The sequence below is a fragment of the Cydia splendana genome, chromosome 4, assembly GCF_910591565.1.
Source record: "Cydia splendana chromosome 4, ilCydSple1.2, whole genome shotgun sequence".
Classification (NCBI taxonomy): domain Eukaryota; kingdom Metazoa; phylum Arthropoda; class Insecta; order Lepidoptera; family Tortricidae; genus Cydia; species Cydia splendana.
Window position 1 is genome coordinate 22,050,380 of NC_085963.1, and position 22,334 is coordinate 22,072,713.

Genomic DNA, 22,334 nt, shown 5'->3' on the forward strand with positions numbered 1-22,334 from the left:
AACTATATATTATACTCTATGCACGCTGTATCCAAGTCAAAGTAAACCTTCTAAAAATATATGAAATATTGCTATAAAGCAATTTTTTTCGTGATTCTTTATAATTTTTGTTTAGCGCAGCATTACTTTCCGTTACTAAGGAAATAAATGTAACAAAAAACACTTTGCCGAACACGGCCCAGTGTGTGTAGAACTTTGCTAGTTTTGGAACATTGCCTAGTATTGTCAATGTCAGTGATTTGTCAAGTCAATTGACTGTCAACCTTAATCAAAATACAATGATCTTGAACAACTTTTAACTTTTATCAGAAAGGTCTGTTATCAAGTTTATTTATTATCAAATTATAAATGAATAAGTTCAGTTCCGTTTCGCAACAAGGTGACCAAATACCGTGTCTCTCTGATTACGATTCATTTCGTCAGTCATACAAATCTCTGGAAAACAAGTTACTTTAATAACTTTCAGTAAATTATACGGATTTTTATGTAGTTCATATCCTCTAGCAAAATGGTAAGTCGCATTTAATATTCTGTGTCCTAAATTGAACTCTAATTCCATCTAGACACATTTTTGCAACTTTTTTTACTGAGTTTTAAACATACCTACATTTTTTTTAAGGAGAACCGTCAGCTGGATACAATATTCGGCTTCATCCTGAACATAATGTTTCCCATCAAGTTTCTGCTCCGTGTGTACTCACTAGGCATCCTGATGATAGACTTCATGTGGGTGTGGGTGAATGCAGCCTTGGCCATTATGCAGGCTACATATGAGCTGTTCTGGCCTCCTCCCATGAAGTCCTTGAATATGGAGACGGCTTTAGTAAGTGTTATCTGTGGACTAGAAGTTGTTTTGTTTTGCCCCTGGAGTTCTGGAGAGGAGAATGAAAGACCTTGAGGTTTTAAATTTAGAATGGATTTTCATTTAGGATGCCATTTTGTTTATGTGGCAAGAGGAAGACAAATGTGGAGGGTGGAGGCAATAAATTTTTTATCCAAACAATTCCTAAAAAAATTCGAAACAATTATCATATTTTTTTCTTTTTTCGGCATAATTATAGTTTATTTTTTTGCTGTTGTAATGATAGCACCATCCACAACCCCTCTGCTTTGCCATAATGACCAGTAGAGTATGCCATTTGTGCTGTAAGGTATTTCTTTTGTGTAATAAATAATGATGAAATAAATTTTATTGGATTATTAAGACTGCTACTATGAAAAATACACATGATTTGAACAATATTTTAATAATCTATTTTTCTCAATTTACAGGTCATAGGCTCCGGCAGAGGAGTAGGCCGGGAGCTAGCCATCCAGCTCTCAGATTTAGGTGCTATTGTGCTCTGCGTAGACAAGAACATTGCCAACAACAAGAATACTCTGGAAGCGATTAAGCGGCGTGGTGGCTCGGCTCTTAGCTTCACCTGTGATATCACGAAGAAGCAGAATGTTGAGGAGTTGGCGGTGCAAGTGCGGAAGGAGATAGGTTTTGTTAGGTTAGTTTGAGTATTATTTCTCAACTTATAGGTTCCGGTAGAGGAATAGGAGTAGGAGGTTAACCATCCAGCTCTCAGATTTAGGCGCCATTGTACTCTGCATAGACAAGAACAGGTTCTATTTTAAAATTGATAAATGAAATATATACGGTATGAGTACTAAGGTGTATTTATTATTATTATTTGTACTCCATTTTGGATTTCACGGGCCTATAAATCCCGGTCTTTTGATAGGCTTGCATGGGGATATAGATCCAACACGTAGAGGCCCCTTGGAGAGCTTTAATGTCATGTAGAACGCCTGCTGGAACCCGTTCACAGGTGCAACAATAGACACCCATGAACCGGTCTCAGCAGGCATTGGGACTATTGTAGAAAAAGTGAACTGTATACCGGTCTATAGATTGAAGTTTGGGTGGACAATGAGACTGGGCTATTGTAGAGAGGTCGGACACCTGCCATAACAATGTTTTACACATTATCGAGGCAGGCGGTGACTTGCCGCTGACTAGATGGGCCCCTGTAACTGCCGTCGTTATTATCATTAAGCAGGCAGGCAGTTGTGACAACTGATATGAGATGTATAGTATTTGTCTAATTTATTTTTAAATTGGTTCACATTTTGTGCTGAAACCACATCTTCAGGGAGTTTATTCCAAGCCTGTTACTGTGGGACCTATGCCTTTCTAACTTTAAGTGATGACCTCTCAGACGGGTGTTGTTGTTGCGCTTCAACATTTAATGAAAATCCTTGAGGTCATAGTGCCCAAACAGTATTTTATACGTCATAGATATATAGACATATATGTATATAGAGATATGTTTTATAGACAGTATTTGGGGAGTTACAAACCCCTCGGAATAGGAATTACTTGAATATACACATACAGCAACAAATACATTATATTGCAACATGTCTACCTTACCACCCTCTTTCTTTATTAAAATTTAGAATACAATACTAGGTTGAATCACAGACAAAACTTCCTCCAGAGCATAGTCGCGCTACCCCCTCTGCCACGCATACGGTAATTTTACTCCATGTTCGAGTCGAAAGTGTCTTTGTGTGACGTCCATGTCTTTGAACGGACCAATCACGGCACGGGATTTCGCTCACCTCGTCCCGCGCACCCCCGCATTTTTGGCATCATCGGTTGCATGAAATAATTGCTCTAAACTCGGTTTAGAGCTGCGGTCGGCAACCTGCGGCCCGCGAACCTCTCACTTGCGGCCCGCGAGCCTCCCTGGCTATTTTGTTTGTAATATTGACAAATGACAATGTCTGATAAAGTCATAAATATTAACAAAGTGCGGCCCGCGTCCACTTTGTTAACTGATATGTGGCCCTTGGCTGCTAAAAGGTTGCCGACCGCTGTCTAGAGGATTCCTAGTCTATGGGTTGAATGTATTGTTATGTAGTATTTAGTATTAAACTTTTAACCTATGTTACTTAAACCGGGTGCTGGCAAACAGCAAATCTATAGGACGCACTTGTGAGTTTTTTAAATTGATAGACACAAATCGCCATCAGATATATCGGAGCGGTCAAGGCGCTCACAAATATCTGAACACGCCACTATTGTTAAGGCATTAGAGTGTGTCAGATACTGTGAACATGTTGGCCTGGCGGCGATTGTACAACCTTGTGTTGTGAATGTCCGTTACAAGTGTTTGCAGTTCTACTCCGTATCTTTAGATATTTAAATAAAAGTAAACAAAATCTACCCTCAAATGGCTCCTTAAGCCAGTTGAGGTTAGATGAAAACATTACACGAACAAATAAGGTAGGTTAAAGTCAATTCGTTCAGTGACTGATCTAGGCGGTTTTGTAATTGGTTGGTTAACCAATAAATGTTATAATTACCCGAAAATTTACAAATTGTTTGTTTACTTTTATTTAAATATATTTTATTTAAGATACAGACTATAGTTATTGTCATTAATGCAACTTATGATTTTTCACTACGAATAAATATTGTAAATAAACACTCAACTTTCTATTTCAGCATGCTGTTCAACTGCTGTGGCATTCCCAGTCCTCGGTCTCTGCTCACGCAACCTCCGCAAGACATACATGAAACTTTGGATCTCACACTAACATCGTTTTTCTGGGTAAGATATAAATAGTCTTCTAGTATTAAGAAAGGTGGGTTTTGTCTAAAATAATTTATTTCTAATTGTTTACAAAAAATATGAGCTGCATAACACATTCAGTGCCGAAAACCCGACTATCGGGTATTTTATGATTTCGTTCCTAGGCCGGACGACCCGATAGTCGGGATCGTGGTACTGCTTTATATGACGAAATAGTTGTGGCCTGGCCCGGACGTCTTATTTGGCTGGGTGGCAATGAATGTGATAAATAAAACTACAAAGAAGTAGGTACCATCGCCCAAACTGTTAACTGACAGTTCTTAAACCTTATTACAAAAGGCATAAGGTCCACCGCTAGACAGTTAAGAGTGTTGCTGTTTGTACAGTCAACTGTAAAAATATGGGTATAGCCAACTTATTCCAAAATATGTCCCATAGTTCTTAATTCCCTGACATAAGAGCTATGGGACATATTTTTGAGATCATAGACTTATAATATATAGAGACGGTGTCTCAGCGAGCTATCACTGTTGCCACTTTTGTTTAGTGTACGATTAACAATGAGGCCCACCTTGCTGTAGCCATGTCGATAAAGTCATATCGATAAACTATCGACATTTCTTGCAATTTTAATTTTACTTCAAAGGTTTAACGGTACCTAAAATGAACAAAAATGCTTTTATTCTTTATTGTGGTTATCAGATCACAATTTTATAGTCACGCCCCAGCAGGGAACCAAGGGAAAGTTCAGATATTTAATTAAAATACATAAATACCTCCTAAAATAGGTGTTCCGCAATAATTGAATTATATTATTATATTATAATATATTCATTATCCATTAGCATTTCAATTATGTTTATGTTTAACGAAGATATTGAAGCTTCAATTAATCGCTATTTCGTTCCGCTGTGTAGCGTTTATCGATATATAACATGATTAAAATCGACTTTTCACATCCCTAAAAGAGCACACATATACGCTTTTACGCACACATACACAGCATGGGCGGATCACAAAAGGCAACACTTGATTTGAAGTCCATCTTGTCAACAGTATGGTTGTCCTTTTTTGACAAACGGCATTTTTAAAAGAGCGAGGAGAGAGAAATGATACTAGTTGCTGCGCCGTGAAAGAGAACAGAAAACGTTGGGCCCTTGTTTGAGATGATTTGTGCACCCATATTTTTACAGTCGACTGTACTATTCTAAACTAAAAATAAAATAAATATAATTGGACAGTCTTACACAATTACACAAGTCAACTTGGTCAACCTACTACTATGTATGAGAGTTTTTTTGACCTGTTTAGAAATATTTCATTTTCACATTAAAAAGAGTCATTTCATTTCATAAAAACCGGCCAAGTGCGAGTCGGACTCGCGCGCGAAGGGTTCCGTACCTTCCGTACCACTAGTGGCTCTGTGAGCTGTAGACCTCGCGAGCAGAGCTTGAAATAACATGGTGCTAAGAGCTTTAAATACACCGTGTTTTTTTTGATTTCCGTTAATTTCAAGGGTGCATTCCTGAGCTTAAATCAAGTAACTTTCTCAAAGACACCGATGTTCTAATTAAGTCCATTTCGGAGATAATCCATAATTTATTTTTTTACTATAAGGCCTCTACAAGCGTGTACACTTGCCTTAGGGCCGGCTTACATATTGATTAGTGTTTAGAATGAGTTCATACATTTGCTACTAAACTTAAGTACAATCTCGGTTGATTGATGTACGAAATGACATTGATATGTCACAGATTTCAATTGTTTGGTTGAGTTAAATGTAATGCCCGTGTTACAACAACGCTATATGCTACATTTAATTACTTTTTAAACAAAAAAGAAAACAAAAAAAAAATTTTTTTTTTGAAAATTAACTATGCCATTAAGTTCTTATAAACGTACTTAACTATACCCCGAAGTTAACGGAATTCAATAAAAACACGGTGTATAGTAAATTAAAGAAAAACAATACGAAATTTATGTGTAAAAAAATACAAAAAGTTATAATATCCCAGCATACAATTACTGGGGATCGAACCCAGACCCTCTGTGCAAACAGAAAAAGCGAACGTTTACAAACTGAGCCAAATAGTTCTTAGATGGGTTGACGAAATTTAGCTACTCCTTCTCAAATTAAAATTAGTTAAAATTAAATATCTAAATACCGCCTAAACCAGCGATAATTTTTTTCTGCATTTTTTGCTATTAACTCTGTAAACATGTTTCAAAAAGAAAAAAGTCTTATGATATCGATACGACTATTTGTTTAGGCGCCAGGTATCACGACTCCGCCATTTTTAAAAATTTCCAAAAACCGGATTGACAAAAAAATTTTATTTAGTCATAAAATTCGGTCACAAAATTTCACGAGAATCGGTTAAGAATTGCGACCTGTAGAGGAGAACATCCGGACATACGAAAGCAAAATGCCCGAGTCAAAACGTAGACCTTCGCTTCGCTTCGGTCAATTACGCAAAACACGGCAAAAAAGTCACATTTGTTGTATGGGAGGCCCACTTAAATATTTTTTTTAGTATTTGTTGTTATAGCGGCAACAGAAATACATTATCTGTGAAAATTTCAACTGTCTAGCTATCACGGTTCATGAGATACAGCCTGGTGACAGACAGACAGACAGACGGACAGCGGAGTCTTAGTAATAGAATCCCGTTTTTACCCTTTGGGTACGGAACCCTAAAAATTGAGATTTTCTCATGTACTAATTTCAGCTGATAGACCAGTTCATCCCAGCCATGAAAGCCAAGAACCGCGGCCACATAGTAGCGCTGACTTCAGTTGCTGGTCTCAGCTACATCAAGGATCAGATGCCTTTGAGTGTTGCACAGTTTGCAGTCCAAGGTAACTAATTAGGGCCATTTGCACCATCCTACTAGCCCGGGGTTAAGCGGTTAAACCGTTAACCCAGTGTCAAATTGTACTGGTATCCATGGTAACTTCAGGTTTAACCGGTTAACCCCGGGGTTGGTAGAATGGTGCAAGTAGCGCTTATACAGTTAAAGATTCTTTATTCTCATAAGAATTACAAATTCACTAACACAAGAACATTATAAACTAAAATAGTGTTGAGTCGCTCACTCGTGAGGCACCTCATTTGTACCACTCATTTTGTTAATTTGTCGCAGTACTTCATACCGCAAAAATGTCTTACATCACTCCTCTATTCATTTTACTCATTTACTCGCGCGCATCACAAACACCTCTTGCCACACAAATCATTCACACACTTCAAATTTAAAAAAACTCTTATCCTTTCAATTTCACTCGCGACCTTCAAACTCATACGCTCCTCATAACCTCGCAAGAGAGTCCCTGGATCGCGCGAGGCGCTCGAGGTGCTCGCCCGCTCGCCGACACTCAAAACTCAAATGAAGAAACGAGTAATGGACGTAATGGTCCACACTGTCAACTGCCGAACTACAAACCTTATTGCAACGACAAAAGGTCCACCGAGAAAAGCATTGAGTTTGTACCGCTCACCGCCTCTCTGTGACATGAACACCTCAATCCTTTCAAAATGAAACAATGAATTAGAAATACCCAAAGAGGGAGTGAGACAGACACGCGCCGTACTTCAATATCGCCTCGCGTCACCACCGAAAATACGTTAAAAATTAAACACGAAAGACAACAAGCGTAAGCGCTGCAAGCTTTCATACATCTTACGCCTTTTTGATCCTAACTTACGTGTCAAAATGGCGCGAGAAATCAGTCTCAAAACGAATTTCGACGTGTTGCTTCTCTGTCGCACTTGTAAATTCGTACGTAAGTGTGACAGGAAGGCAACATGACGAACTTGGTTCGCGGTACGCCCTCTGTATACCAGGCGGGCATTTACGAAGCTTGCTTAGAAACAGAAATCCCTTAAGTAACTTAAATATTATTGAAATATAATACGGTAGCGTACACAATTTATGATAATTTCAATAAGTTTCAAGTTTATTAAATAAAAAGTAAGTATAATTTTCATAGGTAAAATAAAAATGTAGATGTAAATTATACCGATTTGAATTTGCAATACTTTTTATTAACATTCTTTGTAAACGACTTCGAACTGTCAAGTTATGATTATGACATATTTATATTTATTTTGTTCGTACTTCGTTCACTACCTAGTTAATTTTAGTTCTCTAATACCTAATACCTAGTGATAATTCTTATAATCATAACAAAATATGGACATAGTTTTTGCCAGTAAATATACCCGCGGATCTTCCTTGGTGCCTTTTGCATGAAAAAATGAAGTGTAAATGTAGCCGGTGCGGCAGGCGCGAATGGTGCTTTGTTTATTATCATATTGATGATATTACTGTTAAATTATCAGAGGTGGTAAGTTAGTCACTTCTATATAATAATGACTAGTGAAAATATTGAATTTGTTCTCCTTAGTTTGTTAAAAATGTGGTAGTTTTATGGTTAATAGGTACTTATGAAATATATCACTACATATTATAAAACAAAGTCCCCCGCCGCGTCTGTCTGTTTGTGGGTTTGTTTGTATGTTCGCGATAGACTTAAAAACTACTGGACGGATTTTCATGTGGTTTTCACCTATCAAAAGAGTGATTCTTGAGGAAGGTTTAGGTGTATAATTTGCTAACCCGTGCGAAGCCGGGGCGGGTCGCTAGTGATTATTATACTTAAAATTATATCAAGTAGCAAGGAGGAGGTCTAAACAATCTAACAATAAAAAAGAGCTACATTAGAACAAGTTTCATAAAAGCAGCAAATTAAGTTAGGTACTTTATAAATAAATAAAATAAATAAATAAATATTAGGGGACATCTTACACAGATCAAACCTAGCCCCAAACTAAGCAAAGCTTGTACTATGGGTACTAGGCGACGATATACATACTTGTATAGATAAATACATACTTATATACATAGAAAACAACCATGACTCAGGAACAAATATTAGTGTTCATCACACAAATAAATGCCCTTACTGGGATTCGAACCCAGGACCATCGGCTTAGCAGACAGGGTCACTATCCACTAGGCCAGACCGGTCGTATGGTCGTATGTATGTTCTTAGTTTGATTCTAAAATTATCTTTCTCCTAAAAGTTCTATTCTTAACCTCCAGAATTGCACTCCAATTAAATATTACTACTTATTTATTTATAAAGGAAGTGATGAATACATAAATATGTATATACATTAAATATTTTTGTCGCCGTTGGAGTTAATGGAATAGTCGACGCTGAATATATGCTAGTACCTCACCTCATTTGAAGTAAGACATTGTAACACCTCATTTTAGAAAATGAGGTACTCATACAAACTCATTTTAAATTGATGTCCTACCCATCACTAAACTAAAATACATTTTCAAGTAAAACTAGAACCCTAAATAGAACTAGAAAGAACCCGGGAAATGAGTGTTTCTTTTATTTTTTGCCATTTCTATATATTGTGACCTTTTTTGCCACTTCTGTGTTATTTCTACTCAGAATCATGAGTCCTAATGGGATAAAAAATGTCCCAGAGTTTTTTTTCCTATTGTGTTACCATTTCCCCATATACTTTCTATGGCGGTAACAAAAAGCAAAGGTTGTAAAATGTATGGAAATTTTAGGACACTTTTTTTCTCCTAGAAGGATGAAAAGGGCTTGCGATCCTGACTAGAAATAACACAAAAGTGGCAAAAAAGGTCACAATATATAAAAATGGCAAAACAAAAGAAAAGCTCAAATATAAAATGCACCAAAATAATGTAGAAAAAGTTCACACTTCATTAACTTTTATAAAAGACACCCTGACTGACGTCGATAAAGCGGTATATTATACTTTTCCCGTTTCATTCCAGGCCTGGCAGAGTCTCTAATGGAGGACCTCAGAATAAACAGGATAGACGGGGTCCACGTGACCCTGACCCACATCTATCCGTTCATCGTTGGGGAAGACAGCTCGGAATTGAGGTTAAGGTGCGTCTATCGTATAATATCTAAATATTTAGGTTCGTAAATGTTGGCTAAACATATGTGGATGTTTTCTATTAGACAGCATATTTATTTATTTGGTACTATAGCGTGTGACAGGGACAGCACGCCCACGCGTGCGTTAGAAAGGGATATCACGCCTTGTGAGCGTCTTCCCAAGAGAACCAATCGCGGTCGACTCCCGGCTCGCTTCTTAACAGATTAAGCCGTGAGTCAACTTATGATAGGCGCGTGTGCCGCCATGTTGTATCGCGTGATCGCTGAGGGCGCTGCGCGCGAGTTAGTTCGGTAGCCGACAGCTTTGTGTATAAACGTATGCGCGTATCCGACCCTACGACCGATCATAGCTTTGTTCAATTGTAACAGTTTTAGTATTTTAATGTGTAGTGGACTGTTGTATCGTAATCCGTGTACTTTAAGTTTAATAAACTGCTTTTAACTTCAGTGCCGACTATTACTATACCCACGCCCGCTATATTCTGGCCGCCCAACGTTTTTGGGTTCGATCACGCGTTCACAAAGTGTACCTACCGGCCGCTACTTGTTTAAAAAAATGCCTCCACGTCGGCGTCGTAATGGAAGACTCTCGTTGGGTTCACAAGGGAGCACCGAATCAATCAACGAGAACAGTATCACAATGAACCAGGACGCCCTAACGGCGGTGTTGACCACCTTGCAACAGACTCAGAACGAGTTTTGTCAGCAATTGCTTCGCGAGGTGAGGTCCTCGACTCCGTCGCAGGCCGACGCCACGGCTGCTGCCATCGCTGCGGCTGCTACGTTCGCTGCAGCTAATGGTAACTTCGCACAATGTACGGCGCGTTACAGCGGCAGCAAGGAGGAGCACCTGGAAAGCTTCGTGGATGCCGTAGAAAGTTACAAGTCGTGCATGCATATTACGGACGAAAATGCTGTTCGCGGTTTGTCGCTACTGCTTACCAAGGATGCAGGAGTTTGGTGGCAAGGTGTAAAATCACAAGTAAGGACGTGGGAAGATGCGCTCGGCAAGCTGCGAAGTGCTTTCGGCGAGCGACGCCCTCCTTTTGTAATATACACAGAGCTTTTCTCTTTGGTTCAAGGCGAACAAAATACGGAGATTTTTGTTTCGAAAGCCAGAGCATTGTTAGCTAAGCTGCCACCAGAAGACCTTAGCGAGCGAGTCCAAATAGATATGGTATTCGGGCTCTTAGACCGCCGCATAAGAAAAAGGTTAAAAAGAGAAAAGATAGATACGTTTGATACATTACTGAAAAATTGTCAAAGTATTGAAGATTCACGGAAAGAGAATCATGTACCCGTCGCGACAAAGTCGAGCGATCGTCAAAGTACTACGGCAACGGCAGCGAGCGTTTCTCCGAATCGCGCAAGGTCGCGCGCCAGCGGTGCGAGCGGCGTTGCTACGCAACGCGCCGCCGACGAGGCCAACGCTTCAACGTCACGTGCGTCGTCGCCGTGTTCTACCGATCAAGCTGACGCCAAACCTCGTCGTTTGTATTGCGTTTACTGTCGTCGCAGCGGACACAGTAAAGACAACTGTGAAAGGTTAAAGAAAAGTGAAAAAAGTGATAAGTGCGTAGAAAATAAAGTCGTTGAGGAAGTTAAGTGTTACGGTTGCGGTGCCCCTACTGTTATTCGGTCCAAGTGTCCTAATTGTAACTCTAAATCGGGGCTGTCGTTTTATTCGCTCGACGTAATATCCTGTCACGTCGACGACGTCGCTAATCCGCGCGAGGGCGGGTCGAGCGGACACGACTCGTCGCAACATGCATCACCACCGCCGCCCGATGCCGCGAAGGCGCGTGCTCGGCACGGTGAAACTCCCGCCGTACGGCTCAGCGAAAGTCCTGCGCGCGCTCACGAGTGTTCGCGAGAGCGCGGTACTTACGCCGCCGGTCGCGGAGCAGCGGCGCGCACCGCGCGCACGGCAAGCGGTGCGCCTGTGCCAGGGGCAAGCGCCGGCGCCGCGCCGAGCACTAACCCTTCGCCCGCGCACTGTGGAGGAGGTAACCCTACGCCTGCCGTGGGTGATTTTAGTTACGTACAAGCTTTATTTTGTAATGATGAGAATCAAAGTTTGTTTTGTAATTATGAAAGTCAAAGTCTGTCTTGTAGTAATGTTAATCAAACTTTGTTTTGTAATAATGAAAGTCAAGTTTATGATGATAACATTAATGTTTGTCAGGTCAATGTCAAGGTTTCTCCCCGCCCTATCATGATTATAAATATTCTTGGGGCGAGTGGCTCTGCGCTTGTTGATCCTGCGGCTAAGGCTAGTGTCGCCGGTCACACGTTATACGCTTTCCTGCGAAGTAAAGGACACCCGTTAGTGTCGTCAACAATGAGTGTTAGGTTGGCAGACGGTGTTAGTAAGAATATGACTGTACTCGCCGCGGAGGTGGACGTGACACTGAAACACAAGACAAGAAAAACTAATTTTGTGATTTTTCCTGATGCCGTTAGTAATGAGTCTCTCCTAGGGATAGATTTCCTTAAGGATTTCGGTTTAATCGTTGATTTTCGCGACGATCTCTGGTATTTCGCTGAGAATAGTAAACAAAGGTATGGGTTACAGTTTGAAAGCGTGTCGCCTCCCGCTCTGTGTGTTGCTGCTTTAGAGGTGCTTCGGGAGGACGAAGCCACTTTACTCGGCGCCCGACAATACGAGTTGCTTGCCCAGCTGCCCCCTGAAAACAAGGACCTGTTTGAGCCAGGGGGAGGGCCAGCTCTTGCTGAGCACAGGATCGACACGGGCGACCATGCGCCTATCGCGGTGCCGCCTTATCGTGTCACGCCTGCCAATAAGGAGGTGACGCAAGCGGAAATAGAGAAGACGCTAGCTGATATTATAAAGGTTAGTCATGATTTGAGAGCCGTCCTTGACAAGGAAAACTGTGTTCCTCAGGTTACGCCGTATCTTCGCTCGTTTATTAGTTCTCTGTCAGCAGTACGAGATCGCGTTGAAGCTCAGCAGGATATGCGTAAGGAACATGCTGACAAGTCTCGTCAGCCAGGTGATGTATTTGACTTCGGGGACTATGTCCTCATTAAGTCGCGTGTTCTTAGCAATGCAGCAAAGAACGTCTCGGCCAAGTTTGTGCCGAAAAGAGATGGCGCTGACGTGGTTAGTAAGAAGGTTAGTCCGACAACTTACCTGGTCGCTGATCCTGATTCACCCGGTGAGGTTCTGGGCAAGTATCACTCCTCTCCGCTCGTTCGATTTAATAGTAGAGATGATGTGCTTCCTTCTCCCGTAGTGCCAAAACAAAATAGAGGTCGTCCACGTAACCGAGACCAGAGTGTTGTGCGAGTCCATGGACGTGGGCGTCTTCATGAACTCGAGGGGGAGTCTATAGCGTGTGACAGGGACAGCACGCCCACGCGTGCGTTAGAAAGGGATATCACGCCTTGTGAGCGTCTTCCCAAGAGAACCAATCGCGGTCGACTCCCGGCTCGCTTCTTAACAGATTAAGCCGTGAGTCAACTTATGATAGGCGCGTGTGCCGCCATGTTGTATCGCGTGATCGCTGAGGGCGCTGCGCGCGAGTTAGTTCGGTAGCCGACAGCTTTGTGTATAAACGTATGCGCGTATCCGACCCTACGACCGATCATAGCTTTGTTCAATTGTAACAGTTTTAGTATTTTAATGTGTAGTGGACTGTTGTATCGTAATCCGTGTACTTTAAGTTTAATAAACTGCTTTTAACTTCAGTGCCGACTATTACTATACCCACGCCCGCTATAGTACGATTTAGAAGCCCATCCTTTAGTAAAAATTGTTCAGTATGACAATAAATAAATAAATATGAGGGGACATCGTACACAGATCAACCTAGCCCCAAACTAAGCAAAGCTTGTACAGTCGCCATCAGATATATCAGAGCGGCCAAGGTGTTCACAATATCTGAACACGCGCTCTAACGCCCTGACAATAGAGGCGTGTTCCGATATTTGTGAGCACCTTGGCCGCTCCGATATATCTGATGGCGACTGTACTATGGCTGGTAGGCGACGATATACACCCTTATATAGATAAATACATACTTATATATATATATATAGAGAAAACACCCATAACTCAGGAACAAATATTTGTGCTCATCAGTCTCATCACACAAATAAATGCCCTTACCGGTCATTTGAACCCAGGACCATCGGCTTCACAGGCAGGGTCACTACAATCAATCAATCAATCAAAACAATCTTAAGGGGCCCACTGATTAACAGTCCGCCGGACGGTATCGGCCCGTCAGTTAGAACAAAATTTTGACAGTTCCGAACAACTGACAGGCCGATACCGTTCGGCGGACTGTTAATCAGTGGGCCCCTTAAGTAAAGTCTCAAAGAATAATATTAACGTTTAAAAACATTCTGGGGCCTATTGCATAATAAAATAATACTATTAGTGATTTTGTATGTAAAATCACTAATAGCAGCTTGTATTCTATTATGCAATATGCCCCTGCCTATCGGTTGTCAAATGAAACACAAATGATGAATGTACTAAAATGTTGATATTAAATGCATGTATAAGTAGAATTATAGGTATTGCAATTTCCCTGTTAGTTATCATTGTTGTTTTTTGATTAATTAGTTTCAATGCTTATCATAAAGCCAGGGATTTCGTTTTCAAGGTAAAGTGAAGGTCGAGCATTATTCGTATTGCATACATATCACTTATTATCTATTGCCCTCAATTTGTTATCAATATTTGCCAGGTCGAGATGAAATTCAAAGGAAATCAGAAATGAGACATTTTACAAATAAAATGTCAATTTTTTTTTATTGAGATCTGTAGGTAGGTATCTCCTTTTATATAAGTTCAAGTTACCTACAACTTTACGGCTGTAAACCAATGCTTTTTAAGTTAAGTTACAATTTCACAGCTGCCCAATTATGAGCTGCCTTTTAACCTTTGTTGCCAGTCATTTAGACTTATAAAATTGTAATTTATAGCGTTATAAAATCCAGTCCTGGGCCGATACAAGTTCAGATGTAAGCGCTGGTGGCCTAGCGGTAAGAGCGTGCGACTTTCAATCCGGAGGTCGCGGGTTCAAACCCCGCTTCGTACCTACCAATGAGTTTTTCGGAACTTATGTACGAAATATCATTTGATATTTACCAGTTGATTTTCGGTGAAGGAAAACATCGTGAGGAAACCTGACTAATCCCAATAAGGCCTAGTTTCCCCTCTGGATTGGAAGGTCAGATGGCAGTCGCTTTCGTAAAAACTAGTGCCTACGTCAAATCATGGGATTAGTTGTCAAGCGGACCCCAGGCTCCCATGAGCCGTGGCAAAATGCCGGGATAACGCGAGGAAGAAGACAAGTTCAGATGGCCGTTGGGCTGTTGAAGCAATAATGTTTATTCTTTATTTTTTTACGTTTCAGGATACCAAGCTACTTCGGCACTATAACCCCTCAAGTGGCAGCCTCCAGTATACTAGAGAGCGTCCGTAGGAATTACCCCGAAGCATCAGTGCCTAAACACCTTCTCTTCCTAGGCCACCTGCTCCGGATATTACCCAGGAAAGCCACAGTACTGATACGGGATCTATTAGACACGGGCGTGGATTTTGCGTGATACTAGTACTAATATTATAATGTCTGGCTAATCAGATTTCTATGTTATTATTTTGCCAACTATTTAGATATGTTTCTTACTAAACACTAAGTCAAGCACCAAGAAGGATATCAGTGTACATATTTATAAATCAAGTTATAATTAAGGTTTACTGTAAGAAAACTACAATTGATTACTCCGAAGCCTTCTAGCTTAAATATCTAATGTTCCTAGGGCACTTGCTCCGGATTAATATCTAGGAAAGCCACAGTACTGACACGTGATCTACCCGGGCGTGGATTTTGCGATCTTTGCGTGAAACGAGTATAAAAATTTTATGTTATAATGTTGCCATCAACTATTGAGATATGTTTGTTACTAAGTCATAAGCTTTATCAGAGTTTACATTTATAAATCAAGCTGTGTATGATTAATTTTTACTGTAAGAAAACTAAAATTGATTACCTTGAAGCCTTCAGGCCTAAATATCCTTGGGTTGGGCACCAGCTCCGGATATTACCCAGGAAAGCCACAGTACATACACATATGGATTTTGCGTAAAGTTATATTAGTAATGTTATATTATAAAGCCTATCTATCTGCTATCTAGTCTGTTTTTTTAATTATGATGTACTGGCCATAAGAAATAGTATGGAACGCTCATTCGTTTCTTGCATAGAAAATGTATGGCGTAGTCAGCAGCAGAAGTTGCTATGCGGGCGAGGTATTCGAAATTACCTTGACACGCTCTTATTCTCATAACAATAAAGTCGCGCCAAGATCTTTTAAAAACCTGACCCACTTAGCAACTTCTGCTGCTGACTGCATGTACTTTAGATATTATTACCCCAGTAGGCTATAGTACTGATCTACTAAGACTAAGAGCATTGTATTTTTGTAATATTATTAAAAAGATTTATACTTACAGGAAAGACAGTGTTTTTTTTATAACCTATGATTGTAGCGGTTATTATATCTACACTGTTGCCGGGCCTTGTACAAGGGGACCGGTCTACGGGTGCCTACCCTAGTGCATCCTAACAGCAGTTTTTCGTTCCACGTAATATCAGGACAATAAAAATAAATCTATAGTTGGTCAAGCAGATCTTGTCAGTAGAAAAAGGCGGCAAATTTGAAAAATATAGGCGCGAAGGGATATCGTCTCATAGAAAATTTGAATTTCCCGCCTTTTTCTACTGACAAGATTTGCTTGACCATCTATACTTCCACAATCGACATTTCTAGTTGAGTACTTTGTAAATGTATGTTTTTACATTTCAAATATTTTTAACGATGTCCTGATATTTCGTGAAACCGACGTGAAATTCATTCCGTATTCAATAAGTAAAGGCCAGTCCAGACGAGAACAATTTTTCGCCAATCTGTTTAAATTATATGATCAAATCAGGAAGTGCGGACGCAAGCGCCAATTTGCTCATTACCCTTACCATGTAGAAAAAGGACTTTGCGCCAACAATTTTTAGCCGCCTTTTCTACTGCCAAGGTCTCTGTGCCAGAGTATAACACCCCCCGGATACTCTGGGTGCTAGTACCTACTAGTGTAAGACAAAGATAGTAGAATTATCTCTGTCTATGATTGAAATGAGACAGTCCTTTTACAAACTATACATAGAATTTTTGCAATGTACGAGTATGCGGTTGTTCCGAAGCGCTTGCGGGTTTTATGTTTTACTAGACGGGCCCGCGGCTCCGCTCGCGTAAATGAAATAAAGAGTTTGTCTTAAGTTTAGTTAAATACCGACATTATTATGTATTCAACCCTGCCAAGGTTCATAACTGTGATAGGGACTTCTTATTTGTAACCGTTATTTGGATAACTTAATTCGCAAATTTCACAATAAATGATGTGATTTGATAAAAGGCAAGATTGTATTTTTTCATCTACGTAGGTATTTATTTAAAACTTGTTTCAATAATATTATTTATTTTTATAAGCCCAGTCCAGTCAGCAAAAACGTTCATAAGATTAATTTCCGCCTTAAGACGAATGTGGACGACCACCGCCCATAAATCGCCTTTTCATACTAATGTAGGTGTCCCCATTTTCCTTTCTGGATATTTTTTACATTACTCACTACGGTGACGCAGCGACCCAAAAAGAGTCCTTGCCTCCGACACCAGATCACGCCATGTTTCTCGGTCTTACGATAGCTCTCGCCAGTCGCCATGGCCGAGGTTGAGCAAGTATTGAGCAACTACGTCGTTTCAGCCGTACCTAGGACGTCCAATCGGGCGTCTCCCATTTTGTTGTAGGAACCCCCCCGACCCTGACGATATCTGACGGTGACTGTTCAGCAAGAAGAAAAATCTTACCTGGTCGAGTCGTATTACGCGAGAAAACAATCCGCAATCGCGTTCTCCAATTTTCCCTCAACTGCTCAAGGGTTAACTGGAAGAGATCCCTGAAAGGGATAAGTTCGCCTTTGTACTAATGATGTGTGTTCTTTCATGTTTTATGTTTCTTTTTGTACAATAAAGTATTTTACTACTACTACTACTACTACTACTAAAACAGTTCCCGAATTGATTATATCTCTAAAGTCATCCCTTGAACTGATGGTCAAGCCCATATTAACCTGCTATCAACTTTGTATTTTTGGTAGTGTCCGACCGAAGGTTCGGTTTCGGTTTCGGCCAGTTTCGGCCAAAAAATCATGTTTCGGCTGTAGTTTCGGTTTCGGCCAAAAAACGGCCGAACCCTTCGGCCGGGCCGAAACTTACGAAATGGTACCTCGGACAAGGACCAAAAGTTGGGGAATAAGTAGGACAACAATATTAATACATATCTACAATAATCTACATATACTGATTCATCTATAGGTACAGAAATTAATTGGTTTATTATAAAACACAATTCCACTAATGAGAGCGCCACTGGACGGTCGACGCAGTTTTAAGAGGCTGTCAATACCTATAAAGCGCACACTGTCTAATTGTATCGGAGTGAATGAGATAGCACTGTCGCACGTAGCCGTTGGCCGAGTATCAGCTCGGCCCGAATCGAACGATGTCTTTTTCGCTCTTATTCAGTCATTTTTCTATCTACCACTAATGGCAAATTTTAAGCGAGGCTAAAGGCTATGCTCAACTAGGGCCGCAAAATTGATTTTATCAATAGTTAATATTTTGCGAAGCTGAACAGCTGACTATTGATTAAAACGAAAAAAAAACCCTTAAAACGGTCCCCAGTACAGTTTTTCATACGAATGCTCGACCTTAGCCTCACTGTTTACCTCAATTTACCATTGGTTTGTGTTCCACATGTCCTCTACTCTACTTCAGCATAGCCTTTGGCCTCGCTGCGCCATGCTCAGCCTGCGGTCTCGCTTTTTAATACAATGGACATTGGTTGGAGTCTGCGCCTAACTACTTATCCTGAAGCTTGAAGCACGGCTTTGACTTCGCATGAAAGTTCGCCTCACTGGGGCACTTCGGACTTTTAGGCCCGGGTGTAGATCGGTACCTGGCCTTGCGATATTGTTAACAAAAAATTTCGCGCTCGCTGCGCTCGCGTTTTTGGTTGACCCTGTATCTACATGTTAGCTAGACCAAGAAAATTCTGCAATGATTTTGATAGCATACGCAGTGTTACTAGTGCAAATGTTATTTATACGTCATAATTTCATACAAGTTTTGACGTTTAAAGTAACACTTGCACTGCATGTGTTATCAAAATCATTGCAGAATTATCTTGGTCTAACTCTAGTAATTTTCTTAAAAAACTGCTTAAGTAACATCAATTTCAAGGACATTGGGTGTTGACAGCCCCATAATATGTGTGTAAAAGCGGTTTTATGACATTTTTTCAACGATTTTAACAAGTCTACAAAAGTTTCGGTTTCGGTTTCGGTTTCGGCCGAAACTAGAGCCAAAGCCGAACATTCGGTTTCGGTTTCGGCAAAAAAATATGTTTCGGTCGGACACTAATTTTTGGCCCTTCTCGGCAGCCCGTTCCCCGGACGAATGGCAATGGTTGCCGAAGCCGTAAAAGTCAATCTGAATAATATAACTCGAAAAGAAATTTAAAACAACAAAATGCAAATAATTAGTAATATGTTAATACTAATATGACATAATCATGGTATAATAATATACTCCGCCATAATTAAGTCAATCGTATGGGTAGGTATAGACTAAGGTCCATTGACAGCACTTTTTATTTTACTTCGAGTAAAAAAACACCAAAATAACTGCTTACCAACATAACAAACATAATTTAGGTTACTTGAACTACCGAAACGAAACCAACCGAGAGTTGCCGAAAATGGCAGATTATCGTAAAATGAAGATTGTTATGAAAATTTCTTTTGCTTATTGTAAATTAAATACGCATCGAAACTATCGAAAGCGATAGTTTTTATGCTCTAGTCTATTCTCATAATCGACGCCGGAAAGCAAACACGTAGTAACCCACAAAAACCAAATTGTTCACCAGAGACGAAAAACTTTTCGAGTTTTGAAAAAAAAATCATAACTACGTTGTTTATGAACATAACTAACTCAAAGTTGGATGCAACATTCAAAATTTTCTGGACTTCAAATTCATTTAAATAAATTTAACCGCAAGTTACACAGTGCGCAAACTCGTAGTAAACACCAGTACCAAATGTATGTGTTAGCATTTCCTTAAAATATGTATGGACAGCAAAAACGCAGTAATCCACCTGAATATGACAAAAGATATCCGTAATAAAGTCTTAAACGTTGTGGTTTAGAAATTTTAGGTGAACAAAATGCTGTAACAGTATTTTTTTTCTTTTTGAATGCAATTTAGAATGCATTAAATGTATTGCCAAAAATTTTACCACACCCTTAAAAATGACTTTACTGGCATATTATAGCATAGTAAATTGCACGACATTTCAAATGCATACTTATAAAATGTGAAGATGTTTTCGGGATTCATAAACGAAAATAACATATCTATTATGATGATTTGAACTATTAAAATCAATATAAGCATTCTTAAGACCACACAAAATACATAACTTTTGTTTAATTTTCAAGAACCTAATTAAATCTTATAATGTTATTGTAAAACCAACTAAAAAATAAGAAGTCCACTTTGGAAAAGACATAACGTAATGGGAGATCAAAATCTAACTAAAGTATAACAACGACGTTTGATTAAAAAAAAGTAGTTTCTACATCCTCTTATAAAATAAAAGTCCACTTTAGACAAAACAAATTTTCATCAGATACCATAAGACCAAATTTTATTTAAGTACCATAAAATCGATACACACACCGTAAATATTGCAATTTTACATGCTTACAATTGAAAAAAAAAACTTCCTTTCTTAAATAAAAATAATCACTTTAATCCAAAATCCCTGTAATATTTTACTTGATTACAAACACGTCGACTCACTTTCACCCCCCGTCCCGCACTGAGCGACGGCGCAAACGTTCAAGTAATGGCCGAGATAGCCGCGTTAAAACGAAATAAGGCGCAGAAGTTTAAACCTTACGCCCTACAACAGTGAAGTAATTATTATGTGGTAGTTTTACTTGATCCTTGTAAACGTAGTAAAAGACATGTCTCTCATATTTTAATAGTGTGTGAATTTGTGTTAAACCACTACTCGACTAAACATTATTTCCCACCAAATAGAATAACTGCAAGACATTCACATTCATAGGCGGCAAACACGTAAGTTACCTACACTTGCGTCAGACCAACGGAGGTTGTAAATGACAAAAGTATAAATCATATGGAATTCAAAATGCTGTAAATACAATGATTTAAATTTTTGAGTTTTTTTTTGCTATTTACTGCGTGTTTGCTGAGTACATTTCAAGAAAAACGAGAAAATGTTGTGTTCCTATTTTACCCATTTTTTATCGTATTGGCACGTGGATTCGACCTATCTACGCAGAAAAAATTGGAGATTCCAAAAATGCAATAAAATTTTTTTGACCTTGTGTGGGTTACTACGTGTTTGCTTTCCGGCGTCGATATTTAGATAATAGATTGGAACAGGTTTTAGAGTTCCGTACCCAAACGGGACCCTATTACTAAGACTCCGCTGTCCGTCCGTCCGTCCGTCCGTCCGTCTGTCACCAGGCTGTATCTCGTGATCTGTGATAGGTAGACAGCTGAAATTTTCACAGATGATGTATTTCTGTTGCCGCTATAACAACAAATACTAAAAACAGAACAAAATAAAGATTTAAGTGGGGCTCCCATACAACAAACGTGATTTTTGACCGAAGTTAAGCAACGTCGGGCGGGGTCAATACTTGGATGGGTGACCGTTTTTTTTTGGCGTTATTTTGCATTATGGTACGGAACCCTTCGTGCGCGAGTCCGACTCGCACTTGCCCGGTTTTATTGTTTAACTAAAACAAATGTCAAACCTGTGAGAATTTGGTTATTGTAACCTTTTTGTAAATAAATTTTAACTCAGGCAACAAAAAAACAAATGTCACTAGCATACAAATAGCTCAGTGGCGCCGTCGTTGTTCGCTAGAGTTTTGTTTCGTTTCCTATCGCGTTTTTGGAGTTTGTGAAAAAACAACAATTAAATTCGCAGTTTTAATAAGTGCAATGTGTTATTGTTTTTGAGTGCAACATCAGGACTGAGACTTTTGTAAATTATTGTGGAGATTTCGATCCGGCGAGGTTATTGGTACGTATTATGCTATTCGTTAAGAAAACCGATCGATATTATAGAAAACTACTGCTTTATTAACACATTTTACTCGGAATATATCAATATCCATGAAGGTAATTGTTAATACTGCCTTCGTACTCATGTATAATCCAATGACCCATTTATGAAATGTACATAAGTGATCAACTTTCTATAGTGCGAGCTAAATTACGGCAACGTAGTACAGTAGACATCCGACTGGAAAACAAGTTTCGTAACCATATTTATACAATTTAATTGTTTATTAATGTGTGTACTGGCGTCGGCAAACACAACAAATATTTTTACCTTCAAATTTAGCGTTGTAAGAAGTACCTTTTCTCCTTTTATGTCATTGTATTGTTTTAAATAAATCATTGTTTGAGAAACACGAATGTAGGTTTCGTGAAATAAATAAATGCTTGGCATATTTTATTGGTATGATTTATTCAGTTTTCACCAAATATATTCCAGCAAGCTTCCAATATTAGGTATCTTGATACAACTTGAAACTTACCTTATTTTTAATGTATCTAAAAGTAAATTCAATTTTGAATTGAACACAGAG

At 39.5% G+C, this 22,334-nt stretch overlaps 1 protein-coding gene across 1 annotated transcript; it reads left to right on the forward strand.

Moving 5' to 3' along the window:
• The first annotated feature begins 255 nt into the window (after positions 1-255).
• LOC134790193 (epidermal retinol dehydrogenase 2-like) lies at positions 256-15,131 on the forward strand. The gene is made up of 7 exons (XM_063761023.1): positions 256-511; positions 620-823; positions 1,273-1,496; positions 3,503-3,608; positions 6,320-6,449; positions 9,419-9,536; positions 14,939-15,131. The coding sequence occupies exons 1-7, from the start codon at positions 509-511 to the stop codon at positions 15,129-15,131; spliced, it is 978 nt and encodes a 325-aa protein (XP_063617093.1). The 5' UTR covers positions 256-508.
• Positions 15,132-22,334: the final 7,203 nt, after the last annotated feature.